The 12,712-nt window shown below is 36.0% G+C and overlaps 1 protein-coding gene across 2 annotated transcripts in view; it reads left to right on the forward strand.

The window, feature by feature from the left end:
• UFL1 (UFM1 specific ligase 1) overlaps positions 1 to 12,712 on the forward strand; it is a 51,682-nt gene that overhangs the window by 27,276 nt on the left and 11,694 nt on the right. For both annotated transcript variants that reach the window (XM_030883008.2, XM_070043442.1), the window contains 6 exons: positions 3,744 to 3,802; positions 5,853 to 5,999; positions 7,287 to 7,462; positions 8,099 to 8,278; positions 9,994 to 10,114; positions 12,452 to 12,568. In XM_030883008.2, the coding sequence (XP_030738868.1) occupies positions 3,744 to 3,802; positions 5,853 to 5,999; positions 7,287 to 7,462; positions 8,099 to 8,278; positions 9,994 to 10,114; positions 12,452 to 12,568 (800 nt within the window). The remainder of the gene's footprint in view (positions 1 to 3,743; positions 3,803 to 5,852; positions 6,000 to 7,286; positions 7,463 to 8,098; positions 8,279 to 9,993; positions 10,115 to 12,451; positions 12,569 to 12,712) is intronic.

The raw sequence follows: 12,712 nt of genomic DNA on the forward strand, positions 1-12,712 counted from the left end.
GTTTTTTTAGTAGCAGTTGTTTAGTCTCCATGTAATCGTTTTTTTCTTGTTTTTCTTTCTGTGGTTGATTTCTAGTTTCATGCTGTTGTGGTCAGAAAAGATACTTGAAATAATTTCTATCCTCTTCAATTTGTTGAGGTGTGTTTTGTGTCCTTGTATGTGGTCAGTCCTAGAGAATGTTCCATGTGCACTTGAAAACAATGTGTATTCTGGTTTTATTGGATGTAATGCCCTGAAAATATCAATTAAGTCTATTCTAATGTGTCGTTTAGGATCTCTGTTGCATTATTGATTTTCTGTCTGGAAGATCTATCCATTGATGTGAGTCTGGTGTTAAAGTCTCCTACTATTAGTATTTGTTTTATGTATTCAGATGCTCCTATATTGGGTGCATATATGTTAAAGAGTATAATATCTTCTCCTTGTATTGATCCTTTTATCATTATTCAGTGCCCTTGTTTATCTTTTTTTATGGTCTTTGTTTCAAAGTCTGTTTTCTCTGATATGAGTATTGCTACCCCCGCCTTCTTGTCACTTCCATTTGCATGATACATCTTTTTCTATCCCTTCACTTTCAATCTATGTGTGTCACTTGCCCTAAAGTGGGTCTTTTGTAGACAGCATGTTGTAGGCTCTTGTTTTTTTATCCAATCTGCCACTCTTTGACTTTTGATTGGAGCATTTAGTCTATTGACATTTAAGGTAATTATTGATAGATATGTATTTGTTGCCATTTTAAACCTTGTTTTCCAGTTGATTTTGTATTTATTTGTTCCCTTCTTTTTCTTTTTGTCTTTCCTATTGCGGTTTGATGGTTTTCTTTTGTATTATGCTTTTGTTCTCTTCTTTTTGTTTTTTGTGAATCTATTGTATGTTTTTGATTTGTGATTACGCTGTTTTTCAAGTATGTTAACCCATTCCTGTATCTACTTGCTACAAACTGGTAGTCATATAGGCTCAAACACATTCTAAAAAAAAAAAAAATCTGTATTTTCTTACTTTTCTCCCCCATATTTTTTGATTTCGATGTCCTCTTTTGCACCTTCATGTTTATCCTTTTGCTGTTCATTGTAGTTAATATCGCTTTCACAATAATTTTTTTAAAATCTGTGTACTGGCTTATTTAAGTGATTTACTTTCCAGTTGTGATATTCTTTTTCTTTCCTACAGATTCTTGCTTCTTTTCTATTGAGAGAAGACCTTTCAATATTTCTTTTAGGATAGATTTAGTGTTGCTGTATTCTTTCAGTTTTTGCTTGTCGGAGACATTCTTTCTCTCTCCTAAATGATAATCTTGCTAGGTAGAGTTTCCTAAGTTGTAGGTTTTTCCCTTTCAGGACATTGAATATATCTTGTCACTCCCTTCTGGCCTGAAACGTTTTTGTAGAGAAATCAGCTGATAGGCTTAAGTAGGTTCCCTTTGTAACTAATTCTTTTGTTTTCTCTTGCTGCCTAGAAACCTCTCTTTATCTTTTAACTTTTGTCATTTTAATTATAATATGTCCTGTTGTGGGTTTGTTTGGGTTCATCCTTTTGGGACCTTCTCTGCTTCCCATACCTGGATATCTGTTTCCTTCCTTAGGTTTGGAAGTTTTCAGCCATAATTTCTTCCAGTACATTTTTGATCCCCTTTTCTCTTTCTTCTTCTGGGATCCCTATGATGTGTAGATTGGCACACTTTATATTATCCCATAGGTCTTATATATTGCTTTCATTTTTTTTCATTTGTCTTTCTGTCTGCTTTTCTTATTGGGCAATTTCCATTATTCTTTCTTCCTCATCATTTATTCATCTGCATCATTCAGTTTGCTGTTTATTGCCTTTAGCTCAGCTTTCATCTCAGCAAATGAGTTTTCTAATTTTTCTTGGTTTCTCTTTATAGTTAGTAACTAGTTCCTTGTTACAGTGATCTGCATTTCTATTGATAGCCTTTCTTAATTCCTTCAGTAGTTTTATTACCTCCTTTTTGAACTCAGGGTCTAGTAGACTGGAGAGGTGTTTCATTTTTTGTTCTTTCAGGGGAGTTCTCTTGATCTTTCATTGCATTTGGCTCCTCTGCTTCATTTTACTTATATTTCTCTTACTGTAAGAGTTTAGGAGAAACTGTGGTCTTGGAGGGCTGTTTTTATGTCGGAGCATCCCCGTGTACCCTGCATGAATCTAATATTTTTGGTGTGAGAGCTGTTTTTAGTGTGGGGCCCTGCCATGTCTTTTCTCAGTATGTGCTGGCCATTATCCCATTGATGGGGGTGTGACTGGTGTTGTGGTGACCAGAGCCTGCAATGGATATTGAGCAGGGCATCCTCTTTGCTCTGTGGTTGTCACAGCCCTGTTGGGGACAGGGTCTGCTCACCAGTTGTTGGAGTAGAAGCCCCCAGATACATTTCTAAGCTACTGCAGTGTGAGATAGGCAAGACTGGAGTGCTCCCGCTGGGAGAAAAGCCACTGCCTGTTCCTCCCCAGGAGCTGTTTGCCGGGAGGGCATCTGTGGTGTTGCCTGTCACTCGTGCAGTCTCACAAAGTATGCTCTTGTTGGCACTGCCCCGGCCCCTCCTCAATCATGGGAATGCAGGCAGTCGACCTGTGTGACCCTCGGGCGCTGTGCTCACAAAACCAGCAGCGCAGATCCACTGAAGTCAGGCATCTGAACTGTCATGGTCGCACACCTGGACCTGCCCTGGGAGCTACAGAATCAGCGCAGACCCCAGCTCCACCTCCACGTATGCATGCCCACAAAGCTTGCAGCTGCTAATGCCAGACTTGCCCCAGCCACAGGATCGCCAGTAATCTGCTTGGATGTCCCACAGGTGCTAAGCTTACAGAGCCACCAGCAGCAGCATAAATCCGCAGATTGATCAGCTGCTGGGACACAGCTCAGATTTCAGCCCCACCTCCAAGTGTGGGTAGCACTCCCGGGCTTGCATGCTCCCAGAGATCATAGAGGCAGAGCCACACCTGCTGTGAGCACGCAGAGATTGAGGCTGCTCTGATGGGGCCTTGCCCCTCCCTTTGCTTGAGGGTCACCCCATTAACAGTGGGGCTTCTATGGCAGACCCAGGCTCAGTCCTGTGTACACCTCCTGTTGCAGCCCAAAGCATACTCCACCCCCTTCAGGCTGTCTCTGCACAGCGAATCCCAGTCCTCTCCCCAGGTCTGTCCCCTGAAGCCCAAGTTTCAGCACCTAGCCTCCATGCCCACTAGCAGACATGCATCTGGCTGGGGAGTACAGCAAGGTGGTCAGGACCGTCTGTGCCAGCCTCTGTTCTGCCTGTGGCAGGCTGGTTGCTGCATTCTCCTCTGAGCCTCTGAAGCTGTCTTGCTGGCCTGGCTGATGTTCCAGTCAGTGAAGGGAGTTCCCAGTTTGAGGGAACCTTCCCTCTTTCACAGGTACCTCCCAGGGACGTAGATCCTGTCCCAATTCCTTTTTTTTTTTTTTTTCCTATCCAGTTAAATGGTGATCTTTCTTGCAACTTTGGTTGTATGAGATCTGCCAACATCCAGTAGGTATTCTGTGAGAATTATTCCACATGTAGATGTATTTTTGATACATTTATGGGAGGAGGTGAGCTCCACGTCCTTCTATCCCGCCATCTTGATGTGTGGTGCAATTTTTGCCTCATTTTTTTCTTCTAAATTAATTTGTTTTTCATAAACTAATCATCCTAGTTTTTTTTTAATTCATAAGTATGTGTAACTCTATGATGAGTAAAATGTTTTTAAAATTTTTTTTCCTTTCCGTAAAGGCCTACAGCAGTGAATTCTTTGATTTCAAAATACGGATTTCAGGAGCAGCTTCTTTACTGTGAGTTTGCTTTAAAGTATATATCGCTTAATTAGCTGTTGAATAGACTAAATGTAAAACTTAACTAATTTTAATGTTTTTGCCTCTTTTAATCTTAAAACTTATGTAACTAAAATATTTCTAGGGGGCTTCCTGGTGGTACAGTGGTTGAGAATCTGCCTGCCAATGCAGGGGACACGGGTTCGATCCCTGGTCTGGGAAGATCCCACGTGCCACAGAGCAACTGAGCCCCGTGCGCTAAAACTACTGAGCTTGTGCTCTAGAGCCTGCAAGCCACAACTACTGAGCCCACGTGCCTAGGGCCTGTGCTCTGCAACAAGAGAAGCCACTGCAATGAGAAAGAAGCCTGCACACCACAATGAAGAACAGCCCCCACTCGTGGCAACTAGAGAAACCCCGCGTGCAGCAACAAAGACCCGACACAACCAAAAATAAATAAATTTATTAAAAAATATATATTTCTGGTTGGGAAGTTTCTCTATACCAATTTTCATATACGTGTCTTGTTATACCCACCAAACATTTAGTGTTGGGTACCTCAAGGGGAGTGGAATAAAAAAAAATTGTGTGTGTATAAAATACTCTGTTATGCATATGCATATAGAGATTTAAAATTTTGGGATTAAGAATAATTTTTACTTTGTTTCTTACAGATTTTTACTACCTTTTCTTATGAAAGTAGTGTTTGGCTAAAAAAATTTTTACAAAAGGCTTATAGACATTAAAAATAAATTCTTAGCATTCAAACAGTACAGTAATATCTTCAAAATAATTTTGGTCCATTGACTATTTTGTGTTTTTGTGAAACTCTTATGAGATTTCGAAGGTTTTTTTTAAAGCTTGGCTGGAGTAATTTTTTAAAGCAGCGACAATCTTTCAACTCAGGTATCTGTGCAAATATAAAATTAAAATGAGTAATGGAAAAGAAATTTAAATACAGAACCAAAAATTAATTTTTGTTCACTATATTTTTCAGAATATGGAGTTCAATTTAAATTTTTAAAGACAAATTTAAAATTAAAATGTGACGTATTTCTGAATTTCCATAATCGGAGTTGGTGAAATTTCATTATAATGTAAAGTTCTTCAAGTAATAACTGATAAATTGATAACTTTGTCTGAATTTAGCTTGGGTTTGTGTTGTACAATCACACAAAATTTAAAATTATGTGCTGCAGTCAATTGTGAAATCTAGACCTTTCTGATGTACTCTAATTTACTCAGCATTGGAATTCTGAAATTCATATGTAAACTAATTTTTATTTCTGTTAAAAGCTAACTTTCCTGAATCATTCTTTGTGCCAGACATCTTTTGACTGTTCTTGTTGGTTCACTTAGGAATAACTCCTATCTGCTTTGTCTCTTTTTAGGGGATTTTGATATTTAAAACAACAAAGTGTGTAGTCGAATGTTATGGTTTAAATAAAAATCATAAATTTGGTGTTAATGGCAGGCACTAGTAGGTGGCAGAGTTGAGGTTTGGACTTAGGCTATCTGGGTCCATATCCATCCTCTTAACCATGGCATTATATTTCTGTTATGGGTAGGATTAAAATGTGTTCCTTCAATTTAAACAGTGGAAAAGTAATTAATTTATACAGATTTTCATGGCTTTATTTCACACTGTTGATTCTAATAGGATCCAGGTGTCTTGATTTTTCTAAATATGAGGAAATTGAACTTGGTAACACTAGTGATTGTGTATTATCTATTCTCAGAGTGTTTAATTGTCTACTTTTAATCATGAGATAAATATTGGCATTTTTTCCCAAAATTAGACTAAAAAATTCAACATTAATATTAATTAGTTTGTATTACAGTTCAGCATCTTTAGCTAGTTACCAAAATTTCCTGAATTTATGACCTGAGAATTCTCATAAATGGCAGGAAAGTTTTGTCTAAAATATAATGTCTTTATTTAGTATGAAATTTAAATTTTAAATTGCTTTTTTAAAGGGTAAGAATAACTAAATTGTGAAATTTTAGTGTTTTACTTTTTGAGATTTTTACCTGCTCTGATTTTTTTCTGTTTGTTTGCTTTTCTTTTAAGCTGTTCTTGAGGAACTTGTTAATAGTGGACGCTTACGAGGCACTGTGGTTGGTGGGAGACAAGATAAAGCAGTGTTTGTCCCTGACATTTACTCCAGAACACAAAATACTTGGGTGGATTCTTTTCTCAGGCAGAATGGCTATCTGGGTAACTTTTTTTCTTTTTAACTAAAACTCATTTCTAATATTGAACACCTTCTTAGAAAGATTGTACTAGCCCTGGGAGTACACATGTACTTTACTGTTGGCCAGCAGACTATAATGGTTCTTTTTGAGTATAAAAGTAGTCATCACACTGTAGGTTTTTGTGGGTCATGTTAACTGAGTTTAATTCCATAGTTATTGAACAGTTGTAATGTAGAAAGGCCAGAAGTCGGTATTGATTGTTACCAGCCTTCTAGTAATGTGATACTATATGTGATACTTCAGGTTCTTTTTAATTCATAAAAAGTAATTATATTTATTATATCTTGTAACTTATGAAGTTGCCTGGTTTTTTAGTTACATAATCTTAGAAATATTTTATTGCTGTCAGTTTTACAGTGTTCATTTTTATTAGTTATCCAGTACTTCAGAAACATAGAAGTTATTCTAGATTTTGTTTCTGAGGTTCCATCATTTGGATAAAGTAGACTAATTGAATTTAATCATTAAAACAAGTAGCATTTATATATAAAACTCAGTTTGATCAATTTCATAACCCAAGTCAAACTATGTAAGGGATCAGTTACCTATAAATAAGTCATTAGTGTTCAGTTTAAATGTGTGCTAGAATGAATACTGGCTTGGCTTATGTTTTCTTGACTTTCTACAGTGTGCCTTCTCAGTTTCTTCAGCCAAGGACTTGGATTAGAATTTTGTTGTAATTAATTTCCTTAAATATTATTATTTGAGGACAGAGGGTGCATGGTAGATATCTCTTAATAACTTTAATGGCTGCAAATTTAAGTCTTAAATTTTTTACTTTTGTTTTATATGCTAAATCTTTTACTAGTGTAAATTAGACTAGAGATTGCTTTGTCCTCAGTTGTCTAATGAAACATTTGAAAAATAAGTTCCATTCCTTTAGTTAACTATAATCAAAATTCCAGTTTTTGTTTCTCTACTTAAATCATTACATTCCGTTATCCTCATTTCTACTTTTATTGCTCTTTAGTCCTCATGTTTCCCTTTGACCCCTCAATTGGAGAGAGATAAAGCTGAATTAATGAAGTACTTGAACCAATTTTTCTACAAATATGTTTAGTAATAAAAATTTGGGAAGGTAACATAACCAGGGAATAGGCTATGGTACACTTCTATGTTTTATTCTTAAAAAACTCTATTATTATACAGTGCATTCACAAAGAATAGATTTTGGTAGAACTTAACTTTTTCTGAGGTTTCTAAAAGGTGTGAATGATGATTCTATTCCAACCTCATGATGTATTTCTAGAATTTGATGCTTTGTCCAGACTTGGAATCCCAGATGCTGTGAGCTACATAAAGAAAAGATATAAGACTACACAACTCTTATTTTTGAAAGCAGCTTGTGTTGGTCAAGAACTTGTGGATCAGGTGGAAGCATCAGTAGAGGAAGCCATCAGCTCTGGAACATGGGTTGATATTGCAGTATGTTTTATCTTTTTCTTCTTAATTTTCCTTTAAACCAGTGACAACTGATACTTCACTAGTATATGGCCGTTTTAAGAATTAGGATGTAGCTTTCAGGAAGGATACTTTCATGGTTGGTGGGGGGAGGAGGGGTATTAATGAAAATGTTAACTTCAGATAGTAGAAAGAGCTAAGAAGAAATGTATTTTGGAGGCAAAGTTATCAGGACTTGAAGTTGGAATGTTTGTGAGTTTTTGAGAGGAACTCAGTGTGACTTATAGGTTTGGGGCCTGATCAACTGAATGGAGAGTGGTTCCATTAATTGAGATGGGGGAGCAATGGGGAAGAGAAGATGGGAGCTGGGAGTCTGGGGGCAGGAGGCGCAAACCACGTTGTTTTGAACAGGACATGTTAAAATATGAGATGCCTGTTAGGTATATGAGTGGGGGGAGGTTAGGGAAGCAGTAGGATATGTGATTTCAGAGTTCGGAGTGAGGATAAAGTAGAAATACAATTTGGGAGGTTGTCAGCATATAGAGGGTTTTGAAACCATTGGACTTAACAAGATCACTTAGGGAGAGAATACATATAACAAATGGTTTATCTGTATTATATTGCATTTATACTTTGTTTTCATTTTGTTTGTAATTCTAGCCTCTGCTACCCAGTTCCTTATCAGTGGAAGATGCTGCAATATTGCTTCAACATGTGATGAGGGCACTCAGCAAACAGGCTTTAGCTGTAGTCTTTAGCGATACTATTGTAGTCAGTGAAAAATTTATAAATGATTGTACAGAACTGTTCAGTGACCTGATGCACCAAAAAGCTGAAAAGGTATGCCAAATTTCCTTTCACCTACTAATTTTAACAGTACTTTCACATTAGAATCATGATGACTTCTGAAAAATGAGGTAAGCAGTATACCCAAAACTGAACACTGTGTTGTTTCATATGTTATTTTCCTTCAATGCATCATTCCTTTTTATTTCCTCTCCTGGATTTGTTTTTCTCCTTCTTCATTCCCATCAGAACATAGAAGTTAGAACTTAGGAAGCTGCTTTTATAAATTGAAATCTTACAAATGAAATTATATATTTCACACTTAAGTCACCTGAGGGTATTGGTCCAACATTAAAATCCATAAAAATGATACCTGTGGATTATATGCATAAATGTATAGTATATTTATCAATCAGTACACATTATATTTACTAAATCTAGCAAAGCCTCATAATTTGACCTATTTGGGATATACCAACGGGATAACTTATTGAGGAAAGAAATTGTTACTATTAAAATTGATTAGTTCCTCAGAGCAACTGCTATGGAAGTGTTTAGAAGCAGAGGTCATGCCAGGTCTGCTTTAATGACTGTTCAATTCATGTTTCTGGTTAGCAGCACCCTCATTATAAAGCTTGCTCACAAAATAGGTAGAAAAAGCCCATTTGTATCTCAGACTGTTAATAAATTCATGAGGGCTTATTAAATATATAAATTATATTTATCTATATTCCTTTTAAGCTCCTTAATAGTCTTAAAAATGATATAACTTTTCTACCTTTGGCCTGCAAAGCATCAGAGAGGAGTAAAAAGTACACAGGATTGATATCAGTAAACCTGAGTTCTAATTTCAACTTGTTTACTCTGTTTGCCTTTGACAAATAGACTTCCAGTTTCCTCATCTTCAGAGAAAAGGATGGTGACGCCCCCTCTCACAAGGATAAATATAAATTAAGGAGCAATGTAAATAAAATGTTTAGTACATGTTAGCTACCAGTTACTAAATGACTACATTATTATTTTCATTTGAGACCCTTTACTAAAATCGAAATTTAACACAATCATTGATTTTTTTTTTTTCTTGTGCTCCTCCCTCCAACCACAAAAATAAATTCAGGAAAAAAAGTGATTTTTTGTTTGAACTGTTAACATTCTTAACATTTCTTTGCAAAACTGAAAAGGAAATATTTTTAATGTGAAAATGTATGTTTGTCACTACAGATTTAGAACTCTTTCCCATGATAAAGAATCATTGTTCCTAACATAAATTTATAAAAAGCAAAGATCAAGAATGAGTCCAGAGGGGAAAAAAGTTCACATGCCTAAGTATGCAACTCATATGTGATCATTATGGTGGGGTGGGGATGGAGATTTCATTATCTTTCTAGTAATCTCAGGTATCCAAGTGGCACTGGACCTTGGGAGTCTTAAAAAGAGAGGTAGCAAGGATCATCCGTTAAGCAGTGCTAAAGTTAGCCAATAACAGTTGAAGAGGATTACATCTGATGCTGTGTGATCAGCTGTTCAGTGATAGGATAAGATTTCTCATTAGCTGGTAATAAATACAAAAAGTCAAGAACAGCAAGGGAGGAGACTTATTTGGGGCCTGGAGAAATAATCTCAGAGTGGCAGCTGAGACAAAGCTCTATAGTTCTTAGCAATGAAACCAAACAAGAACAGTTAGGATGTGAGTATAAACAACTTTTATTTTATGCTTTTTGTAATGTTATATATTGTTGCCTACAAGAAATAAGCATGTTTTATTTCAGGAAATGAAAAATAATCCTGTTCATTTAATCACTGAAGAAGATCTGAAACAAGTCTCCATTTTAGAAAGCGTTAATACAAGTAAAAAGGATAAAAAAGATGAACGAAGGAGGAAAGCAACAGGTAACAAATTATTAACAAGATTCAAGATGAGTTTATTTGTTGCAGTGAACTTTGCACTTATCAGACCTTTTGAAAGGCCTTTTATTTGGTTGATTCACCTTTAACTGTTAATATTAACCAAATCTTTTGCTAGTGAATTAACTTTTAATTATGAAAATATTGGTGATTATTTAGTTTCATAAGCTAATTTCATGATCTCCTGTTCTCTTTCTTTATGTTCCTGCTCCAGTAGCTTTTCTTTTCTTTCTTGATTCTCAAATTTTGCAAGTTTGTGTTTACCTCAAGGCCTTTGCACAAGCTGTTCCCTCCCAAGCTTCAAGTAACTGTTTCCTTCTTGTCATTAAGAGCTCACCTTTAAATGTCAGTTCCTCACAGAGGCCTCCCTAACCACCCAGAATAGTATATACAGTCACTCTCCATCGGATTATCCTCCCAGGTTTTTTTTACAGCACTTTTATCACTGTGATGTCTTTTATCGTTTGGGAGTCTGCTCCATCTCATTTATTGCTTCCCTAGTACTCAGAGCACTCCTTGGCATATTTTAAGTGCTCCATAAATATTTATTGAGTGAATGAATTTCCCAAGGACTTTTAAAAATTCTTTTAATTTAGAGTCACTGGAAATTATCCTAGGTAGCACTGGCATACTAGTAACTTGCATTTGGAAATTAACATGTATTTTCCATACTTTTTATAGTAGGAATAATTTTATTAGTGCTGTATCAGGGTTAAAGAAATTAGATATTCAACATATTTCATTACTAAATACAGCTATATTAAACACATTATAAAAACTTCATTTGCTGTGGGAATTCACTATATCTTTGAGATTTCTTCCTCTTCAAAAACCTTTTTCTACAAAGTCTTTCAATAATATTTTGAAATTTCTGTTCTAGGAAAACTACATAGTAAATTACCACAATAAATCAATAATATTCATAAGCATGCATATTTTGTTATTTTAAGATATAATTATAAATCCACCTTAATTAATTGATTGCACTTACATCAGTAAAACTAGTCTGTTTTATATCTTTCTAAAAATTCAGGTTCATCTGGTGTTTTGTTCTGATAGTGCTGTTGTTCTATAATAGTTTAATTACAGTTCATGGAATAATGTCAAACAAGAACATCTTTCCCATAAGAAACTTATTACCAAATGTAAAAGATACATTCACTTTAAACTTGTGCTTTTGAAAGTTGTGTTTTTCTATCATGAAAGCAATAGAACTTATAGAATATGATGAAGTCTAAAGAATATGATGAAGTCTAAGGGAATTCTTCTTAGAGTTTAGAAAAAGACCTTTGTTTATATAAATCATTTTATTGACGAAATGAATCTTTTATGAAGAAATGTATTTTCAATATTTTTCAGTGTTACAGTTCCATTACTAAAGTATCCTATTTTGTTGAATAGATATTTTAAATGTAAACATATAATAGAGAAATACCTCGGTAACAATTTTACTTTTATTTACAGTGTCTTAGTTTCATAGTTTGTATTTTTTTAGTCTTCATTTAGCCAGTAGGTGATTGATAACTGTATTTTTCTACTTAATTTAATATTTATGGTCAACATTTATTGAGCCCGTTATGTGTCAAGCATTGCCTTAACCTCAAGTATGCAGACGTTAGTGAGATGTTCTCCCTACTGTCAAGAAGTTATCTTTTTGGGTGGCGGGAGAGTCAGGATGTCTCCTGTAAACCTGGGGAATAATCTTTAAATCAAAAAGACAAAACCGGCCTTCCCTGGTGGCGCAGTGGTGGAGAGTCCGCCTGCCGATGCAGGGGACACGGGTTCGTGCCCCGATCCGGGAAGATCCCGCATGCCGCGGAGTGGCTGGACCCGTGAGCCATGGCTGCTGAGCCTGCGCATCCGGAGCCTGTGCTCCACAACGGGAGAGGCCGCAACAGTGAGAGGCCCGCGTACCACAAAAAACAAACAAACAAACAAACAAAAAAGACAAAACCAAATTTGTGAGGTACTGTAGTTGGGGATGTTAATGAGGCTGTGGTAACAGAGATAAGCAAATTAGGGCACTTTTGAAAAAGGGAGAAGAGGAGGTAAAGGAATGGGTTTGGCCAGGAAAAAGTCAGTCAAAGCTGCAGAAAATAGATGTCATTAGAGAAACAGGAAGAGACTGCATTTAGAGCAGGCAGGTTATCTAAGTGAGTTGCTCAAATTCAAGAGATTTCATATCTTATTAATTTTTACTGATTGAGTTTACAAAACTTGGCTTTATTTTTCTACTGTAAAGTTAAATACAACAATGTATTGTCATTATTTCTAAAAACAGTATTTAGTTAGGTAATACTAACTAATGTCGTTTTCCACCAGAGGGCAGTGGAAGTGTGAGAGGAGGAGGTGGCGGCAATGCCAGAGAGTACAGAATTAAAAAAATCAAGAAGAGAGGGAGAAAAGATGACAACAGTGATGATGAGTCATCTCACACAGGTGTGTAGCTTATTTCACTCTTCCTTTGTATGTGCATGATTTTTTTTTTTAACATTTTCTTAAGATGCATACACTTAGGTGTCTATGCTTAAAGGAAGTCCTTGCTTTGCAGAGTTTCAGTGAGCACAGATTTCAGTTAGTTAA

Source organism: Globicephala melas, chromosome 14 (genome assembly GCF_963455315.2).
Source record: "Globicephala melas chromosome 14, mGloMel1.2, whole genome shotgun sequence".
In the NCBI taxonomy this organism is placed as follows: domain Eukaryota; kingdom Metazoa; phylum Chordata; class Mammalia; order Artiodactyla; family Delphinidae; genus Globicephala; species Globicephala melas.